Source organism: Anguilla rostrata, chromosome 9 (genome assembly GCF_018555375.3).
Source record: "Anguilla rostrata isolate EN2019 chromosome 9, ASM1855537v3, whole genome shotgun sequence".
Lineage (NCBI taxonomy): Eukaryota > Metazoa > Chordata > Actinopteri > Anguilliformes > Anguillidae > Anguilla > Anguilla rostrata.
The window spans coordinates 41752975-41774480 of record NC_057941.1 but is presented as its reverse complement, the minus strand read 5'-3'; the positions used below and the strand labels follow the sequence as shown (position 1 = coordinate 41774480).

The window sequence follows — 21506 nt, the reverse complement described above, 5'->3', positions numbered from 1 at the left end:
GCATTAATATCCTCACAGTAGAAATCTACATAGGTACATTTAAAGCACTAGCTGTGATAATGACATGCACTTAAACCAGTACACATAATTCACATTTGTTCTCACTGAGCAAGCCAAACAGCTTGTTTCTCGTTTGGAATTTGTGCACTGGTTTAGTTGATCTTCTTAAATCATTTCTCTTTGTCCAACACTGTCAGATTGTACAAAAAAAAAAAAAACTTCAAACACTTGCTTTTCTGGTAAATGTTCCTCCAAATGTATATATACTCCCAACAAATCTCATTGTTTTCAGTGCATGAGCACAATGTGTTAGGTGTGTGTGCATGGGGAGGGGAAAGCCTCTGTTCAAATATTACAATAACTGGAAGACCCTGGAGAAGATATCTGACTGACTCTGTTCAACATTTTGAAAGAAAGCATAAGATAAACACTTCGGTCAGAGACATAACTCTTGTGACTTTTATTTATTGTCTTCGATTATGTCTAGTGTAGAAAAGCATGCAAAAAATAGCCTCTTATTATTAGTACATATTTACATTGTAACGGTTGCATTTCAGTACAGATGTGCCATGCTTTGTGGAACTCGACAACCTACAGGTACATTCATAGTAACGCAGTGCAACACATATATCCATTGAAAACATACCGCAACAACGGACACCTCAAACACACAAAGGGCAGTTAAGTAGAACACACAACAGCGATGCTAAGATTACAATGTCCTCATCTATTTACACACCACCTTTTCATAGCCCTCTGAATTTTTTTGCAAATGACAAAAAAGATTTTGAGGATTGACTCTTTCGCTGCCTGATACCCCATAAAAAATGAGTCCTCCAATTTTATTCATTACCTTAATAAACTACTAAATAAGATGAATCAAGACAAGACTGACTTGAAATGTCCAGTCAACAATTTTGCAAGTATATATGGAAATTGTGCACCCCTTTTGCACATATTACTACACAGAGCAACATGTTTTACAAATATTTTTTTAAACTGTGATTAAATTCATTCATCTCACTGTTGCTACCTTTAAATGCAAAACCTATATTATGTTTCATTGTTTGGAATAAATTGAAGCTTCTAGAACCTTACAGGACCCAGCCTGCAAATATCAAACAAAAAATCAATGCAATCGCAGAATTCATTGCTTCGATTTAATTCAAAATTTAATACTGAAAATTTCAAAATTTCACCTGAACCACATTTCCACTGTACCACAAATTCCTGGGATAATAATTTCCATTCCAGGAAGATCTTTTAAAATGAGATATGCCGTGAAAAAAATTCTGTAGGGGGAAAATTTAATCAAAACCAATGGCAATGATAGAGATAAGAGGTTGGGAAATTGCATCATCACGATTGAAAATTTCAAACCATTATGACCAATACTATTTCCACCAAGCCACATGAGTTTTTATGAAGTAGAAGCTCAAATGACTCGAAATGCATCTAAATCACATTAAGTGATTAGTGATCAGAAGCTTGTATTTTGAAATAATCATCACTTGGAAAATACAGAGGCTCATTTACTTGATTTTGGGCAGATTGATATGTTCTGGTTTCTGCATCTTTGAACACATGCGACAAATGCAAATGGATCTCAACTCACACGCGCACACACACACGCAACAGCACACACACACACACACACACACACACACACATGTAAATCAAACAAGACCCTTAGTAACCCCATCTAAGAAACTCAAGCTCAATTTGCATTCCAGCATGCTAATGACCCAGGGCTCACATCAAAGCCTACAAGGGAGTGTTTGATGGGAGACAAAAATCAATGGCGCCACCTGCAGACTTCAAAAAGAAAGAACATCACAGGATCAAAACAAAGAGATCCAAAGAATCAGGTGAAATTCGAGCAGAAGCCATGGTCAAAACTCTCGATGGTTCAAGTTTATAAACCCAGCCCAAATGCTAAATGAACATGAACAAAATACCGATTTCAGTAGGTGTGAGTAAACAAAGCATGTAAAACAGTATTTGTAAAACATGTGCCATGGCAACATCAACTTTTGCCATATTTTAATTTATTTATACAACCAACTGATTGCACATTTTCTTTACTTATGCTATGTATTTAAATTTTTCATTGCAATGTTATAAGGATATGAATATAAGTGGAGGCCACCAAATGTATATATATTATATAAAATAAAATAATTATAATGAAACACCATCTCAAACCAAAGTCATATGCCAAGATGGTGACCTTCTGGAATGTTATTTTACATTAGAAGACAAGAGTACATTGGGATGCTGAAGTGAACAGTGTGTGTGGGTGGGTGGGGGGGGGGGGGGGTGTGCAAACTCATTATAGGGTGTAGGACTATGAATGCCACTGGAACCAGCATGCACCTGATATAAGCATCACATGAACACAGTAGGCCAGAGAGACTCAGGGGACTAGGGAACACGTACATGTGCATAGAACAACACATAAAGACAAACAGATAAAATATTGCACTTCTGACAAATATGTACAACGAATGTGTATGGCAGACACACCATAGACGTTGATATTAGATTCTTAAAACTTTTCAGGATATTCATTCACTTGATGGTGTCCTGACTAAATCACTTGCATTTTTTTTGTTTGTTCTTCATTGATGACTTAGCCCTGATGGATAAATTTCCAACAATGACAAACACATGATGTATCATGGCCAGTTATCTCATTGTGTTGATGGCCCTACACGCACCTAACTGAAGCTTGAAATGACATTCTTCGGTTCAAGTAATGCCAAGTGTCAAGGAAGGACCCTGAAGGAAGGAGTCTAGTTGGCCATACCAAGCACATACTGTACCTTGGCTAATATGCTCCAAAACAAATGCTTTTACAGTATGCTACAAAGTGCATATAAATAGGTATTCACAATCTTAAATACAATTTAAATATTAACCATGCAAACAAGCCTGCATGCTCAACCAGTCAGGTGAAGTGCACTGAAATACAAAGTCGGTTAAAATAACCAGTTAGTACTCTAGGTTGTTAACTGCCTATCATTGTGTATCAAAGTAAGCTTCACGTACAGGTGTAATATTGGTATTTACTTTTTTAAACATAAAGCTAGGTTACTTTGTTACTTGCTGAATTGCGATGCTAAAGTGCATTTCCAATCTCACATGTCCAATGCTGTCACTTCACTCACACCCTTGGTCATGGCTTTCCGGAGTACACTCAAGAGTGCGCACCAAACAGTGCACAAATTATAGCAGCGGGATGCATGCGTTTTGGATTTGTTTCAGGCAGATTCACGAATGCTTGCTACAGCTAATCAAACCCTTCCCAGGAGTTTTTTTTTTCATGACGCTTAAAAAAAACATACAATGGGCAGTACAAAAAAGAAAAACACAATAAAGAACATTAAGTAAATCGTCAGGATAAAAAGACACAATAAACACAAATGGAATTTCACAAGGGACAACAGCTTATTCACATCACTGGACAGGTACAAAAGGTACATCACATATTGTTTCCCTCTTAAAACTCGCACCATTCTTAATGATAAAAAACAGGACAGATTAAGAATTGAATTGTGTGAAAAAAACCCTATATTCCAACAGAATATCTGTACAACACACATTATAATGGCCAGCAATACACTGTTCCTCTCTTTGGCATAAAATTGCTCTTAAATTGGAACTTTCAGATCTTACTCATATACAAAGGACTGTAAAGTAACTTTATACAAGATTACTAGAAAACAGAAAGTGTCTCAGGTCCTAAAGAACCAAAAATTCCAGAAATAACCGCCCCAAAAATGTGACCGTCCTTGCAGTTGGACTCTTTACTAACCATTTCCAAAGTGCTCAAAGTAATCCTTATTATCTTCATTTGAGTGTTTTGTACAAAATAAGTACATGCATTTAGGGGGTAATAAATCATATTTAAAATGAATGAAGGGTATTGTAAACCATTCCATGTCTGGAATCCAGACGGTACTGCTAATCCAATCCCAGGACATATCTGTTCAGCCAGTTCTTGATAATAATAGTGACATGAAAAAGTATTAGCCCCCTTCCAGATTTCCAGTGTTATTGCATGTTTGCCACACTTTGTGGTTTCAGATCTTTAAATAAAATGTTATATTAGGTAAAGTGAACCTGAGTAAACACAAAACACATTTTTTAATTATTCATGAAAAAAGTTATCAAACACCCATATCACCCAGGTGAAAAAATAAATGCCCCCTTAAACTGAATAACTAGTTGCACCACCATTGGCTGCAACAACTGCAACCAAATGCTTCTTATAATTCAGTATCAGTCATTTACATTGCTGTGGAGGAATTTCAGCCCACTCTTCTCTGCAGAACTGCTTTAATTCAGACAAACTGGAAGGTTTTCAAGCACGAACTGTTAGTTTCAGGTCCTGCCACAGCATCTTTATTGGGTTCAAGTCAGGATTTTGCCACTACAAAACTTAAATGTTGTTTCTTTTCAGCCATTCAGATATGGACTTGCTTTTGTGTTTTGGATCGCTGTCTTGCTGGCTAACCCAATTACGCTTTAACTCCAGCTCACGGACAGATGACTGGACATTTTCTGTGGTATAGAGCAGAATTCATGCTTCCTTCAGTAATGGTCGTCCAGGTCCTGCGGCAGCAAAGCATGCCCACACCATCACACTACCACCAGCATGTACGACTGTTGGTACTGTATGATATTCTTATTGTGAAATGCTGTATTTGTTTTATGCCAGGCATAATTGGACCCATGCCATCCAACAAGTTCCATGTTTTGACTCAACTGTCCATAAAATAGTAACCCAAAAGACTTGGGGATCATATTCAGATGCTATTTTTTGCCAATGTGAGTAGTATTGATGTTTTCTCTTAGTTAGCAGTGGTTTCCGCCTTGATACCTTCCCATAAATCCCATTTTTGCCCAATTTCTTTCTTATTGTGGAGTCATGAACACTGACCATACCTGAGGGTAAAGATGACTGCAGTTCTTTGGATGTTCTTCTGGGATCATTTGTGACTTCCTGGATGAGTTGTTGGTGTACCCTTGGAGAAATGTTGGCAGGCCGGCCACTCCTGGGACGATTCACCACTGTTCCAAGTGTTCTCCATTTGTAAACAATGGCTCTTAACAGTGGTTCGGTGCTGTCCCAGAGCCTTAGAAACGGCTTTGTAACCCTTTCCAGACTGACATATTTCAACAACTGTTTTCTCATCTATTCTGTAACTTACTTTGTTCATGGAAAAAAAAACAGGATTCATGGGAAAGCAGATAGGCAGAAACCAAAGTGCTTGTAGAAACACTGTGGTGATTATTTCACTCTCATAGGTAAGGTTCAATATGAGTGAGGTTTTGATTCAACAGGCCTGGCTGAAATAATAATTAGAAAAGAAAATTATGTTTTTCTTTGATTAATATTACATTTTGTCTAAAGACCTGAAACCATTCAGTGTGACAAATATGCAATAATAGAGGAAATCCGAAAGGGGTCAAACACTTTTTCACGATACGGTGTTGAAACTCGCCTTCTCTATCTGTACTTCATGGGAAAATGATATGTTATCGGTGTCAACAAGCTTTCAGTTTGGCACAAGATACAATCACGAGCACTTAGCTGGAATGACAGATAATCCCTTTAAGAGTTCAGAATTCAGTCTGCAAGGGAACAGTTACACATTTCCTGAATTGGTGACAAAGTTCTTAAAAGCCGTTCTCTTTGATTTACAGTACATTTTGATCTGCGGAATTATCATAGCCAAAAACAGCCGATGGCTGTTACCGCAATATGCATGTCAAAGAAAATGAGAGGGAGTGCTGGGGTGGGGGGCATGAGAGATAGCGTGAAAGAGATAAAGAAGCTGGCATACTGTACATGACTGTTTCACTGAAACAAAAACATTTTAAGTGACAAGGGTGCAGATTGTGTTCTGAGCAAATGTAAATCCAGTCAATGCATGGCAGACAATGTTTCTTGATGAACAGTACTGGATGTGTGACTGCAGCCTTCGAACATCTACAGAATCTATTTTTTTTTAAAGCCAATAGAAATGGAAATTCTAAATGTGGTTGTTGAAAGACAGCCTTCCTATTGAATTAAAATGAAAAGGCAGCTAATGGAAAACGTGCTCTGATGTCACTGCGAATCGCTGCAAGCTTGGTGGCGGTCATTAATGCGATGGATCGATCAGGTCAAGCCTCCGTGGTGACTGACAGACACCTTCCCCAAAGAAGGACACGACTCTTCTGTCCTCAAACGCTCGACTGCCGGTCGGAGAGCATGTCGGTTGTTTTGCTCAGGTCAGTGCGTGGTCTGTCTCAGGTCGTCTCTGACATTTACAGTGTTACCCCGGCAGTCTGTGGTTATGAGCTGCCTGTGCATGCTGGGCTTGTGTAAGGCTACACAGAACAGAACAGAGACACAACCAGTCCAGTGCTGCAAAATGCAAGCAGTAAAAAATAAAATAAAATGCGATTAAAAAAAACACACAAGCAGCCTCAAAATGCCTGTAAACCACGTCAGAAAATGTCACCTTGCACTGCCAGAAGTAGTCATTCTAGTCTCTCCAGGTAAAAAAAACAAAAGTTTTTTTTGAGAAGATCTTTTTTCTTTTTGCGTTGGGAGGGGGGTGGTGTGACTGGGCGGGGTGCTGAGGTCGGAGGCGTGGCAGTGGGCGGGGTTGGGGGTGCTAAAGGGGCGGGCGCGGACAGAGTTAGGCGGACGGCTCGTCCTCGTGCAGATCCTCCAGCTCCACCTCCCTGCTGCCCTCTCCACTGCTGCCCTTCCTGCACGGGAAGAAGAACACAGACACAGGGCAGCTTATCAGAACCTGCGCTGAGCCTTCGCTGATAAGAACCTGTGCTGAGCCTTTGCTGATAAGAACCTGTGCTGAGCCTTTGCTAATAAGAACCTGCATTGAGCCTTTGCTAATCACAACCTGTGCTGAGCCTTCGCTGATAAGAACCTGTGCTGAGCCTTTGCTAATCACAACCTGTGCTGAGCCTTCGCTGATAAGAACCTGTACTGAGCCTTTGCTAATCACAACCTGTGCTGAGCCTTCGCTGATAAGAACCTGTGCAGAGCCTTTGCTGATAACAACCTGTGCTGAGCCTTTGCTAATCACAACCTGTGCTGAGCCTTCGCTGATAAGAACCTGTGCAGAGCCTTTGCTGATAAGAACCTGTACTGAGCCTGTGCTCATCAGAACCTGTACTGAGCCTTTGCTGATCAGTACCTGCGCTGAGCCTTTGCTAATCAGAACCTGTGTGCCTTCACTGCTTCAGGGTAGAAAACACTGCGCTTCCCAAGGCTTCCTTATGAATTTACTAACTGAATTTCTGGTATCGACACAGGGGAAGAGCAGGGTAGGTGGCTACAGCGTCCTCTGCATTACAGTGATCTGGGCCAAGCCGAGACTGAGCAGTTATTAATAATTTTGATCTCCTGAACAACCTTGAAGAAATGACACTAATTCTCCCACCTGGAGTGTGCACTACTGGCCTGAATGAGAATTTATGTGCGTCCAATGGTGGCTGTGCTCATTCTGTGAGAAAATATAACCACAGGAAAGTGGGTGTAAGTCAGACCATCGATAGATCTGACTTACAAGGGCCATTTTAGTTGAGGCGTGCTTGGTGCAGTAGCCAAATGCCTTGCCTGGGTAAAACAATGTTTCCTGAAACAGGCCTGAATTCACCTCAAACTCCAATTTGTTTGTCCGTGCGTAAAATTATGAGCGCGCTGAAAACTGCTACAGCAGCCGTACCACCTTACACCCTGTTCCTACAGAAGGGCATACGGTGAGCAGCTGTGTGTTTGGTCAATAGCTGGATCAGACGCCTCCTAGGAAAAGTAAGTGTTGGCAGGCTAGTAGGGGGCGGTCTTCCCTCTGAGCCAAACAAACCCCAATGCCCCTCCAGTTGGATGTTATACGCAGGGTGAAGCACTGGTTGGGTCACCGCTAGACGGTCACCCCAGAGAGTCTGGAAGCCCCGCCCAAGTCGCGCAGACAGCCGGATCTCCCGTCAGCGCGTAAATATATTACGTTTTATTTTGTCAAATCCTTCAAGCAACCCTTTTTTTACATTTTGTTGAGACTAGGGACGTCTAGCAGTTGTGTGAATTTGTTTCACTGCTGAAGTTAAGATTCGTTTAGAAAAATCTGAAAAAAGAGAAATTAAGATTGCCCTCCCCCAAACCCAGATGATCTATGCTGGACCTTTCCAGGGTAGCTTTCTAGTGGCAACCAGCTGTTTGGGATGGGTTTTCCCAACAACACTGTGAAGTGCATTGAGATCATGAGAATAAGGGCCTGATTTACTTTTACGTTATCTTTCAACACATGCAAAACCAATAACACGATCAATGATTGGTCACGGTCTTTGTTTTGAACCAATAATTGATTGTGTTATTAGTTTTGCGTGTGCTCAAAGGTTTAGCATATGCTAAAGTTCTTAGTAAGTCAGGCCCCAAGAGCGCTTTATAAAAGAGAGAGGAAGACGCCCAAATCAGCTCATGAGAATGCCTGTTTTAATCTTTTTAACCTTGCTAGTGACCTTATCACAGTCCTTCAGTGGCATGAAGCAATTAAACTCTCTTCGTTTGTTCAATTCACACACATAAAACACTGAGAATTAAAGATCTAGTCATGCAAGCAGCCAGGGAAAAAACTGTAAGAATTACCTAGGCACAGTTAAGGTGACACTAGAACAGGAGGGGAGAAGTGAAAATAAAACGTAAAGGTTAACTGTGACTTTCTTATCCTAATTTAATTTAATGCGATGCTCCTCAAACTGTTGGCCATTTCCTTCTTGCATCCAATATTTAATATGGCAAGTTAAAACCACAGGTGACAACGCACTCAAGAACACACACAGTCAGAAATCAACAAAAAATTCTAAATGCTAATGACTAAAGGTAGTCAAGTACCATAAAATTATTACACCAATTAAGGTGAGTGCACCATTTTAACTGGTTGTATAAATTATCTGAATTATGCAGGGACATTGACAAGAAAAGTTTAACCCTTTGTACGCCCTAACCTAGTTTTATATCCAAGAGTCTTACACACATACACCACACGCACTACATATGTATAGATGTACACACACACAGCCAGCTCCATAATGTTTGGCACAAAGACATATTTTTTTATTGAACTGGCTCTGTACTCTGCACATTTTCAGCTTTTATTTAAGGGGATTTTTTTGGTTTCGCCATGCAGAATAAATTCTGAAATGTACACAAGCATCTTATCTGCTGAAGTTCAACCGAACGCCTCAAATTGAACGCTGCTTGATCCTACAGTAAGACAATAGCCGCTTTTCCACTGTAGGGCCGAACCGTTACCAGGGCCGCTCCGTGCCGTTCCGCGCTGCTCAGTACTCGTGGGAACGGTTACGGTTTCTGTTTCCACCATCGGGCTGCTAAAACCAGGACTAGGAAGTATTCAGTGAGGACAGCAAGTGGATCAGCGACGGAGTCCCATTGTGAATGTAATATGCGCCAGTTGTTGTCGTCGCTCCCCGTACTGTTTTGTTTTTGTTATGTTATGTTTCGTTGGCTGACGAAACGGACGAGGATTCTGTGTATTTTGGTCCGTTTTTGGTTTTTCTTTTTAGGGTATCCTCCACTGACCATCACTGTTGCATGCATTCAAAAAACTACTAACGCTTACAGTGTGAAATATCCACATTATATAATACCACTAACCTATTTAAAGACTCTCAATCCAAAAATAACGTGTATAACTGAAATATTTTGAGCAGTAATACTTACATAGCAATGATGAAATTGTATCTGTGTTCAGACAGAGACAGTAAATCAACGAGTTCAATCCGCTTCTGTTTTGCTCCAGAAAACGATGTCAGATAGGTCTATTATTAAAATCGGCCCAATTATCCTCTAGTGTGGGGCCAGCATTAGGTGCAGTGTCTTAATGCGTAAGTGAATGCGATGATAAGAAAATTTTCGGTTATGCTGACCTATAAAACGCTATTCCAAAAGCAAAATTAGACATGTTATACATCGTTAGAAAGCTTATACTCTCACCTACTGAATAAATTAATTGTCAATCAAGCCAGACTGTACTAAAAATGGCAACAACGCCGTAAACGATACGTGTGGTATTATGCACAGCTATTTTTAATGTACCCAGGCATCAAAAATGCGCGAAATATATTTCATAAACGGATTGTCCAAAACAATATATGACCACTCGGTCTCAAAAAGGGACATCTCTACACGTAAAACCAATGGTAAGGTTATGTAGACTATTTATTCGATATTTAGTCCCAGATATTGACTGTAGAATGACATGGTAGGCTATCATTTTTTAAAACTTTGTCCCGTTTATTTCATTATTCAGTGAGCAGCGTTTTCACTGCTGTATATCTTAAAGCTATTGTCGGGTTTATCTTGTTACGATTTTTGATTGGCATTTTAATTTATATTAGCTTCTCCACTGAACTAGCTTACGGAAAAGGACGTGAAGAGACCGTATGCGGAGTCACAAAACTGACGCAATGTGAAACCAATCAGTGAATACGTAATTAAGCCTGCCCACCCGAACGGTTCTGCTGCACTGAGCACGGTTGTCTAACCGTGCCGAAAATATCCTGCTGGGCACGGTTTGTAATCGTTCCGCGCCAAACCGTTTCCAGGTGGAAACACCATTGGAACCGTTCCTCTCCGTGCTCAGAACCGTTCGGCCCTGCAGTGGAAGAGGGGCTAAAGATCCCAATCACACAGCTAATTTGCTAAAGCAAAAAAGGAGTGTTCCAAAGCCAAAAAACTGGAAAATGCTTGACTGTCCAAGTTATTTACCTGATCTGAATCTAATTGAACACACGTTTCATATGCTGAAGAGAAAACTTAAGGCAACTAGCCCCTGGAACAAGCAGGAGCTAAAGATGGTTAGAGAAGAGACACTCAGCACCTTATGATGCCTATGGGTCACAGACTTCAAGCAGACATTGAATGCAAAGGATAATGCAACAAAGTACCACAAATGACTACTTTCATTTACATAACATTAGTATGTCCCAAACATTACATATATGCCCTGAAATGGGGGCACTACATAGAAAAAGAGGGGTAATTTCTACATGGTGAAACCAAAGTGTATGAAAATACCGTTACATGAGAGGGAATGTGCACTTCAACCACAAGTGAATTTTCTGATTGAAAATCTAAAACTGAAGTACAGAGCCGAAATCAAGAAAAAAAGTCTTTGTTCCAAACATTATGCAGCTCTCTGATTACACACTTTTCCTTCTTGAATCAATTTTGAAAAATGCTTTTCTTTGCCACCCCCCCTCCCCAATTTAGAATAACCAATCACATTCTTAGGTCCATCATACCACCGGCCGCGACAGCCAATTAATTCAAGAGAGCACAGACAAGCACACCTTTACCACTGAAGCACGTGCGACCAGGCGCTGCTTCTCTTAATCCACAGTCCACCCACTGGGCCAGTGCACTGCGGTACATTGCATACACTGCTGATGCTGAATCATTGTGTTACATACTGGACGTTACATTCGGAATCTGACCAGGACCGTAGACTCCAGTCTCTTTGACGACAGAATTAAAACTGGAGCTAAAAAGTAGACTCAGAGACAATACTACCAGAGGCAATACTACCAGACCAGACATTGACCTGCTCCTTCACACCACAACCGCAAGGATGCTCTTCGGGCAACCGTGATAAAATTTTGTGTGTGTGTGAATGGGGACAGGAGGTGACCGCGGCTGTGTATAAGAGCGCTCCGATGCTCCACGGTTACCAGGGTCGGTGGGGGGGAGGGGGGAAATAGACAAAAAGAGTTATATATGGCACAGACAATCAGACTCAACCACAGCAACAGCCATTAGCACAGGAGGAGACGTACAAGCACAGGGAGCACAGCAGGGGAAACACAGCACAACCCCCAAACCCCCCCCCCCCCCCCTTCCCTCAAGCCAAGGACGACATGGGCTTGACACTGCACTGGCACGGCACACAGTTACCTTAATGAGGGGTGATGTTTTAGAGAGGAGCGGAACAGCCACGTGTCCCTGCAGCAGACAAGCGAAGGAAAAGCAGAGTGTAAACAGACGGGCACAGGTCAGGCGGCTCGTCCCCGGGGAGGGGGGGGGGGGGTGGGGGTGGCGGCGGTGGGGTGAAGAGGTGGGGCGGAGGGGGGGCGGGGAGTGAGCTTTGGCCCGATGCGACATCGCCGCACGCCGCTCCCACGTCTGACTCCCGCCCTCACGACGTCCGTCCATCCGGTCTCTAACCCGCTTATTTCTGGTCAGGGTCGTGTGAGGGGGCCTATCCCAGAACGCACTGGGCGAGAGGCAGGAATACACCCTGGACAGGTGCTCTGACAACATTCAGTGATAAAACAACATGCCCTTTCGACCGTGACTGAAATGTCACCTGCTACCACGTTCGCACACTGTAAACGGACGGAGATGCTTCTGCGCTCCTGTTCGGAAGAGGGACGATATGACGAAACCTAGTTCTCCAAATCAACACAGCTGACCACAAACTAAGTTTCCCAACAGATATTGCTGGGGTAACCAATTATGTATCTAAAGGTGTCCCTTTCAAAATCATTGCTAAGTCAGTCAGTCCTTTTATGAATTTGCAATTACAAGGGTATTATTATTATTTTTTTTAAATCTACACTCAGGCAAAGCAGCTGTTGCTCATAATATGGTGGGGCAATTCAATCAAAGACCAAGCCAAACTTTGAATATCTATCCACAAGCCCATGTACTGTACAAGAGGCCATTACCTTAGGAAGCAGCCCTAACTGCCTTACAACATCTGCCTGACATTTCTGATTTGGCTACTGACTTCTTGGACCTGCTGTGTTTGTAAAACAAAATGGCTGTGTCATAGTTAGGAAGTTAAACATCAAATAGTTTAAAAAAAAAAAAGAAGATTCTGTGAGAGGCCCCAGGGGCAGCAGCGGAGACAAGCAGCACGCCTTCATCGACGACATTACTGCGTTACGACACGTTAATTAAAATACTGCATGCGCTGCTGGGAGGGACGCAAGAGGCGAGAACAGATTGTTCCATGATTTAAACAAAAAAAAAAAAAAAACATTATAAGTAACTGAAAATTTGAAAGCGAAAAAGTTTAGTGTCCTGAGGGCTGTACTGTACTTGTTCTCACGCTCCTGACCGAAACCAAAAAAAATCACCCTGGGTATTTTTAAACAAATTCTGCATGTCAAAAATGTCTCATCAGAAGAGTCCGCCTGTGCGCACAGAGGAATGCAAACAGAGCAGTTTGAGCGCCGCAGCGCAGCTGTGCGATCACAGCAGAGAGCTCTGTCGGGCTGCACGAATAGCCGCGCGGCTCCTGGTTTTTATGCGTGAGTCACTCTTCGGCAATTACACAAAGAGGTTCAGATAACCTGAATGCATTTCATTAGTTTGACGGCAGATTCACTGCAGATTCCGTCATTCAGAAATGCGGCACGTGACTTTGAAGGCCGAACCCCCAGGGTCGGCGGGAGAAAGGCCGCTAGCTCAGGATTAAATGCTAAACTTTATGGAAATGAGCGGTGCGCACAGGCGCCGCCACACCGAGCGGCTTAAAGGGCTGGGCTGTGAGTCACCTTGGGAGAGGGCAGCCTCCGCCCCTGCAGGTGTGAGAGCTTCCTCCAGCAGGGGGCGGCGTTGCGCCCCCCCCGCAGCCTGGTGGGGGATTTGCAGCCACCGGGGGCCGCGATTCGGGGGCTCCCCGCGATTCGGGACGCGCGTCCACGCGGGGAGAGCTCGGCGAAAAAAGCCGTTCCGAGTCACGGAGGACGCGCCGGTCGGTTTAGTGCGGGGAAAAAAAGACGGCCGCCGCCGTCCGCGTCGTCCGGCGATTCAAAGCAGGCGGCGAACCGTCTCCGGGCGCCGATAACCGCTCGCAGAAAGAGCTCTCGCGCGCCTGAAGTGACTCACTCCGTAATCTCTCTGAGCGGCCGGGTTCGGTCTGGGTGTCTAATCCAGGGGAAATAAAGACAGGCGCTTGTTTGTCGGCGCTGAAAGGAAACCACCCACAGCGCTCAGAAAAGCGAGTCAGGGAAAAGGAGGACAGAGGTTGGTGGGGGGGGGGGGGGGGAGGGGGGGTGTTCTGCGCTCATGTAGCTCCATGCGGATTAGGCTGAGATATTAGTTCGGCGCTCAGTGATTACATCGCCGCTCCTCCCGTCTCCTTGCGGTGCGGGGGGGGGGGGACGGGTGGACACCACTGGAGCGGGCCGGGACAGAGGACAGAGACACGAAAGGCACTTCTCAAGGGCGGCTCCGAGGAAAACCTCCACAAACCCCAAAACCGAACCCCGACCCTTCAGCGCGTCCAAATGTGGCACTTTCCCCAAACCCTGCACCCTCTTCCCCAATACTGATGGGTAATGCTGTTTATTTCCCACCTGACCCCCCGCCCCCCCTCCCAATTAGTGTGTGTAGCATACAGCCGTCCACCCCTCTCCTTTGTACACAGAACGTGTGCTGACCACACAAGCTTAGATAGAGGCTTACTGAGATAAACAGGAAGTCTGACTCATCGTATCCGTCGGAGGTTTTCAAACCACAAAATGCAGCGCTAGAAGTTAGCTGAATTTAGCGCTCAATGTTTTTGACAAAGGACACCTAACATCACGAACGCTGCAGGGTATAATTATGCAGGCAGCGTCAAAATGACCACAGGAGAAACACATTTGCATACATTCCACATCTTTTTTAAAGAAGATAAACAGTGCTCCTGTGCCATACCTTACAACTGCAAAAAATCCTCGGTCAAAGGTGTGTAAGACTATTAATAATTATCGCATGCAGTATTGTGTTAAAGAATTAATAGCCGCGGAGGCATTACAAAAATCCATAATTTAGGAAGCAAGATAAATAATAAATAAAGAAATCTGTTCGGAGTCTCAATTTTGTACATCTGAATTACGACAAATATTTACAAAATAAAGCAATGCTATTCATTTAGACGCTTTCATCCTGTAAGCCAACTACCTACTCACCATTAAATGGTATGAAAACATGTGTTAATGATTTCCTAGGCATTATGTACGAGGTTTTAAATAAAGCACGACCTCGGCACTGCTACTTGGACGGAGTGGCGGTGGCGCGTGCGCGGGTGTGGGCGGGGGGGAGGAGGAGGCCCCCCCCCCCCCCCCGCCGGCGTGGTTTTTTTTTTACCGATGCTTACATGAGCAGGTTCCCGGGGGCGGACATGGACCTCTCCTCCCTCCTGCTGGGGCACTCGAAGGGGTTGCTGAAGGATCGCTTCCTCAGCATGGCCTTGACCAGGATCTGAGGGAGACAGGGGGCCGAGCGGCAGGACCGCCGCCGACCCGAAACGCGCGGCGGTCAAAAAAAGGGTCGCTCGACGCGGCCGAACGTTCTGGCCTCTACGCCCGTTCACCCAGCAAGACCATCCCACCCAGAAAAAAATCCAAACGGACTGCGTTTATATAGCGCTTGTATCCGCAGCGCTTTACAATCGATGCCTCTCATTCACCCATTCACACTCACACGCCAACGGTGAAAGGCTGCCATGCAAGGTACCAGCCAGCCAACTGCCTCTTACCTCCCGAGCTATGTCGCCCTTACAGAACAACAGAACAGCACACGCAGCAAGCAGTTAGGCGAACGCTAGTACAGAAACAAAAATAGACTCCAACTCAATTACGTTTAAAGGCATGCTAAGCGTGACAGACGGGGTAAATTAATCAAACTTAATAGCAGAAGTCGTGCAACATCGGTTATAAAGTACATCAGTAATTAAGAGCGCGCTATGCTGGTTCATGAGTTTAGTTCTAGCACACTTGCTTTGAAGCTGTTCCCACAGTCGGACGATTTTGTTAGGAGACGACCAGATCACAGCACGCGTGACTGCACTGACAGGGTGAGGAGTGGTTGGCGAAGGACGGAAAGTAGGGGAGGAGCCAGCCATCGCAGACACCGCCCATATATCTCACTGACCAACCTGCAACTGCGATGCGTGAGTGAAAACCTGGGGACTGCTGCAAACAGGAAGGCCATTGGGCCTCATCAGAAGGCACGCCAAGGAGGTGTGAAGCCCTCATTGCAGCTAAAGGGGATCCACATGACATCAGCCCCGTTCGTCACGAGACTGATATCCGGTTGACATATGCATGCTGAGAAGCGACCGTTGGCTTCCTACAGTTACGGTACAGCCGAGGGCCCCCGAAGCGGACTGCGGGGGGTTTCCGAGCTCATAAAGGGTTGTGTTTGGGTCTGCGTTCAGGTTTCCCAGCGCAGCGACGGGGCCAGGAGCTGCAGTGGGGGGGTGCGCGACCCCCTTGGGCCCACCCCGCCGCTGTGTTCCGGGTGTCCCGCCGGCGGCGGGTCTGGCTCGGGTCCGGTTCTGAGGGTTCTGAAAGGGCCGAGGGCCGGGGTGCGGACTCACCACGGCAGAGAGGCTGGGCACGAACTTGACCGAGTTCTGCACCTCCTCCTCCGTCACCTCCACCACGGTGCAGTGCTCCTCCTCCAGGGGCAGCGGGTCAGCGCCGTTCTGGGTCACCCAAGGGTGCAGCTATTTGGGACGGAGAGCAGATTCGCACTGGTGAGATGCATACTCACACACACACACACAATCACAATACACACACCTACACAGACAATACACACCCACACAAACAATACACACACCAAAATAAATGCAATACACACACCCACGTAATACAATACACACTCACACAAACACAATGCACGCACCCACACAAACGATACACAAACCAAAATAAACACAATACACATCCAAACACATTACACACACCCACGCAAAAACACAATACACATACACACACACAAACACATTGCACCCATCCACAAAAACACAACACACACACCTACGAAAACACAATACACACACCCACGCAAACACAATACACACACCCACACAAACACAATACACACACCCACACAAACACACGGAAACCCAATACATACACCAACACCCTCACATACAGGCACACACACACACATACGCGCACGCACACACTGCAGAAATGAGGCATCTGCTGTTGGTGGAGAGAGAAGGGGCTGGCCCGAGGCCAGGAGCAGCCTGGCATGGCATCCATCACTCCCCAGCCTGTTTACCATCCTCCCTCGGCAGCCCGAAACAGATCTCCACTCCGCGAGATGGAGGGCACGCGAGGTCCGGCTCTAATTAACGCTCCCGTTTCCCGCCCCCCCCCCGCGCTCCGCACCGCTCCGCTGCGCAGCCACAAAACGGGCCCCTCCCAGTCAGAGCAACGACCGAAACTAAACCCCGGCTTCTGGAAGAAGTCTATCTGGGGTGGAAAGGGCCAGTCTGCGGCAGCCAGCTTCGAATTTTCACGCAAGGGTCTCGCCCCGCCCGGGCCGAACTTCTACCTGAATCAACAGCCCGGAGCCACGTCGAGGGACAAGCCCGTTCCGCCATGGCCGGCCACAACCGCTAGGGGGGGCCACGCGATCCAATGTTTATCTAAGGTGAATAACGTTATTTTCATATTTACGTTATTCATCGGAACTATCGCGGAACTAGCGGTATAAATTGAAAATGGAGCGGCAACAGAACAGTTCATAACAATGTAATTTAGGAAGGATTTCATCATTTCCCCCCCACTCGACAGACTCGCTTAGGGCCACCAAAATCCTAGGGCCGGCCCTGTGTTCCGCCATCCAAATTAGGCGGCTAACCAGCCACAGTGCAGCGCCTAAAAACAAACACAGAATCCAGCAACCGTTTCGACCTGCGGTCTGCTGGGGCTCTCCCCCCAGGCCCCTCCCCCTTCTCCTATTCAGGGCATGTATCAGCCAATCGCAGACAGCCAGGTGGGTCTGGAAGCCAAGCCGTCACTGCTGTGCAATGTAAACCCGCACCTGGTTAACTGCCACCTGCATATTTACTGCCTCCTCTGGGTTCTGGTGAGGTGAAGCCGGCCGTGGTAGGAATATTCACTTGCACTGCAATAGAATATCTCCCTAACAACCTAACAAATGGGAATTTTCAAACAAAATTCTGTCAAAATAAACGCGTACCGCCTAGCAATTATTCAAAGCCGCTCAGCTTCGACGTGCTCTTAAGCGGTTAAAAAGATGGAGCGGCGCTTCTCGCGAGTACCCAGAATGCCCCTGTGCTGCCTGCTCTCTGTTCACCTTGATCTCGGGAATGGTGATCCTGTCGTCAGGGTTCTTGTCCAGCATTCTCAGGATGAGCGCTTTCAGGTCCTCGCTGATCGGCGGCCTGCAACGCCAAAAAAAGCAGAGTAAGGACTGCTCTGCGCACCCAACGCTTCCCGCAGGCTAACGGATCTTCAGAGAACCGCTGGTCATTCTCAACAGTGTTAAAAGGGTTCTACCTAACGCCTTCATTAGCTACATTAGTATTAATAAACCCTTGTCATAGGCTGCGGTATTATAACATCCGTGCTATGACAGCATGACATACCAAATGTGAATGTGATGGTGCCACTCATGACATGGATGGTGACAGAGAGTCATTGAGTGTGAATACAATTATTACTACTATATCAGAGTGAATGCTACAACTGCTAACACCTCAGATAATTCTTATGCAGGACCATTCACAAAATGTTCCCAGTTAATTTCATAACATGTGTTGCCTTGAACCTTTTTTAATCACGCAAGGAAACACCTTCCTTAAGAGATAAAACCCGCACAAACAAATACTTCGACTGCCGTTCATTTTCTTTCTCATCTTTTCTCACACTTCTAACCCGAGCATCTGGCGCAGCCAGCTTCTCATCCAATTAAATCCGCCTTCTGGCTACGCTGCGTGTCCACCTTTGATTCTTCAAATTCTTTTTTTATTTTTGTCTTTGGTTTTTAAAAAAAATATTTTTGTGTTCAGGGGATATATCGAGGCTCTCGGCTATCACAGACACCCCGGAGAGAAGATGAGGAGGAGGAGGAGGATGAGGAGGAGGAGGAGGAGGAAGGGCTCCGAGGCGTGCGGCATCGCTTCCTTCTCAGCGCCGAGCGGCGGGATTTCCGCGGGGGGGGGGGGGGGCGGCGGCGGGTAAGGCGATGAAAAGCGCTCACGTTTCCGGGAACTCCACGGGCCTGCTCCTGATCTTGTTGTGCAGGGCGAGGATGTACTCGTCTATGAAAGGGCACTGCCGGGGAGAAGGGGAAAGCGGTCACTTCAGACAGGCTTCGAAACGGGAAGCGCTCTCGCAGCGAGCGCATCAGCACATTAAATACACCGTAACTAAACCTGAGGGAAAACAACCCCCTCGCTAAACAAATAAGGTAAATAAAAAAAGATTTTAAAATGGCTGACTTGCCTTCCCGAATACGAAACAGTAAAGGGTCACTCCCATCGCCCATACGTCCAGGGCCTGCAAAACAGAATCATGGGACAGTCAGGTAGAGAGCACTCTTCACAAGTCGATCTTCACAAGTATTTCAGTCTCATATTAAAAATCTTAAAACCTTATTTGTTTTTTGCTAAACAGGACCAAATTAGGCGAGACAGTTGCTCATTTCAAGATTTGCCAATGGGGGTAAGACGATTTCACCTGTCAAGCACAAAGGAACTTAAAACAAGCTTTCTCCTGGAGAGAAGAAAGTGAGATTTGGAGTCTGACTGGAGGACGAAAGCGTTTTGTAGAGACGGGCTTTTCTGTAGCGCCCGCGCGGCCCCCAAGCTGCGCCCGCCTGTTTCGAGCGCCGCGGCGCACGCCCTCGCTCCCTCTCCCCCGCGGTCTGCTCGGCCGGGAACACGCCCAGGAACGTGGGTGCGCGCCGGCGGCTGCCAGGGAAGCCGGAGGGAGGGAGGGAGCGCGGCTGACGGCGTGATTGATGGAGTGCGCCGGAGCCGGTTCTGACGGTCCCCGCGTCTCCGAGCTTCGAGGCGGGGTGGGGTGGGGGGGTCGGGGGTTCGACAGACGGGCGGACGGGGAGCCACCGTGGCGCGACGCGGAGCCGTCTCCGCCCTACGGCCCTCCGGCGTGGGCGCGGCTTTGGGAACGAGGTCCTGTCTTCGAGGACGAGGACCCGTTTTTGAGGACGAGGACCCCGGTCGACCGTGTAATAAAAAATAAGGGCGCGGCACGACCGAACGGCAAGCGGGCGACCTGGAGCGGAGGAACGAGGCGGAGGAGGTCGCGGCGGAGAACGGGGAGGAAGAGAGCGCGGCGTGCACAGCCGGGCCTTCCTCCTCCTGCCGGGTCTCGTTAAGTGTGAATGAAGACATGATGCTGGAAAATGTGTTTATGGACGGCCCTCCGCTCCTGGCTGCGTTCAGGACCCCCCCTCCGCGCGATCCGTGTCAGCAAAACAAAATTTAAAAAAGCTTCGATTACAAAAAATTTGTTCTGTCAGGACCACTGTCGTCAAAGTAAGATCTTTATTAACAATGAAGGCAATACAGTTCAGTTTGGCGGTATGGCTCTGTTCAGGGAGCTCTCCCGCCAACCACTCAGCCCGCGTGGATAAGGCCGGGAGGCCAGCAGCCAAACCCCCCTAGAGGGGTACACACAGAACAGATCCAGCAGCAATGCAAAAAAAATTTTTTAACACATAGAGATGGAACAATGCAAATTCCTAACATATAGCGATGGAGCTGGGGTGGTGGAGGGGATTTAAAAAGCAACGTGCAGCAGGCTTGCATGCAGGAGGAGCAGCCGAATGAGTAGAGGGGGGCTGTTTATGTAGACCGCCCTGTTATGTGAATGTACTGTGATAGGCGAACATCACTCAGCTGACCATCGGCTGATTCAGCCGGAGTGGCTTGACTCTCGTGGCCTGCCAGAACTAACGCGATGCTCCATTTTTAATTTTTTTAAGAGACATGGACAGTCTGCCATCCAGTCTGAATGAGGGAAAGCAGACAGATAGAGTATACAGTACACACTGAGAGACAGCTGCCCGATGGTCTGTGCTGAACAGTCTCCGTTCGCTTTTTTTTTTTAATATACTGCACTACGAGCCGCAACAACAACAAGATCGATTTTTACAGCAAAAGTATTAGTGAGGGCTTTGCAGCGCAAAACCATTCGGCCGGGTTCGGCCAGACGTGACATCACCAGTGGGAGCGCAATTCTCCACAGCGTGGGCAACAACCGCTGAGAGTAAGCATACCGTTACTGAAATCATAGTTCAGGAACACAACGTTTCTTACCTACCATTGTGGTCTTATCAACAAAATTTCAATGACATAAACCCACAGGGACACAAATAACCCAAATAAAAACTACATTTACAGTCTGTCATTCTAGCTAGCGAAAGTCAAAATTATATTTAAAATATACATACTTGCAATTGGAAACAGAAGACTCGTAGTGCTAGCTAGATGTATTCTGTGGCATTCGGAATATGCTACACAGTGTCAGCGAACTGAGGATTCAGTAAAACGTGTTTAGAATGGCATTTTCTGAATCCAGCTGTTCTAATTGCAACTTCATACCAAACCACAGCATATCACTCCATAAGATAATCCAAAGTTTGAGCAAAGACAAAAGTTAAAAAAGCAACAGACAACAGAATA

At 45.9% G+C, this 21506-nt stretch overlaps 1 protein-coding gene across 6 annotated transcripts in view; it reads right to left on the bottom strand.

Annotated features, from left to right (window-relative positions):
- Positions 1-436: 436 nt before the first annotated feature.
- camkk1a (calcium/calmodulin-dependent protein kinase kinase 1, alpha a) overlaps positions 437-21506 on the bottom strand; it is a 78163-nt gene continuing 57093 nt past the window's right edge. For 4 of the 6 annotated variants that reach the window (XM_064352208.1, XM_064352207.1, XM_064352210.1 and 1 more), the window contains 7 exons: positions 19303-19356; positions 19058-19131; positions 18152-18239; positions 16413-16541; positions 15189-15292; positions 11993-12040; positions 437-6768 (listed from right to left, as the gene is read on the bottom strand). In XM_064352208.1, coding sequence (XP_064208278.1) covers positions 6696-6768; positions 11993-12040; positions 15189-15292; positions 16413-16541; positions 18152-18239; positions 19058-19131; positions 19303-19356 — 570 coding nt within the window. In that variant the 3' untranslated portion in view covers positions 437-6695. Of the gene's footprint in view, positions 6769-11992; positions 12041-15178; positions 15293-16412; positions 16542-18151; positions 18240-19057; positions 19132-19302; positions 19357-21506 lie in introns of all 6 variants that reach the window. The other 2 variants (XM_064352213.1, XM_064352212.1) reach the window with 2 other exon arrangements.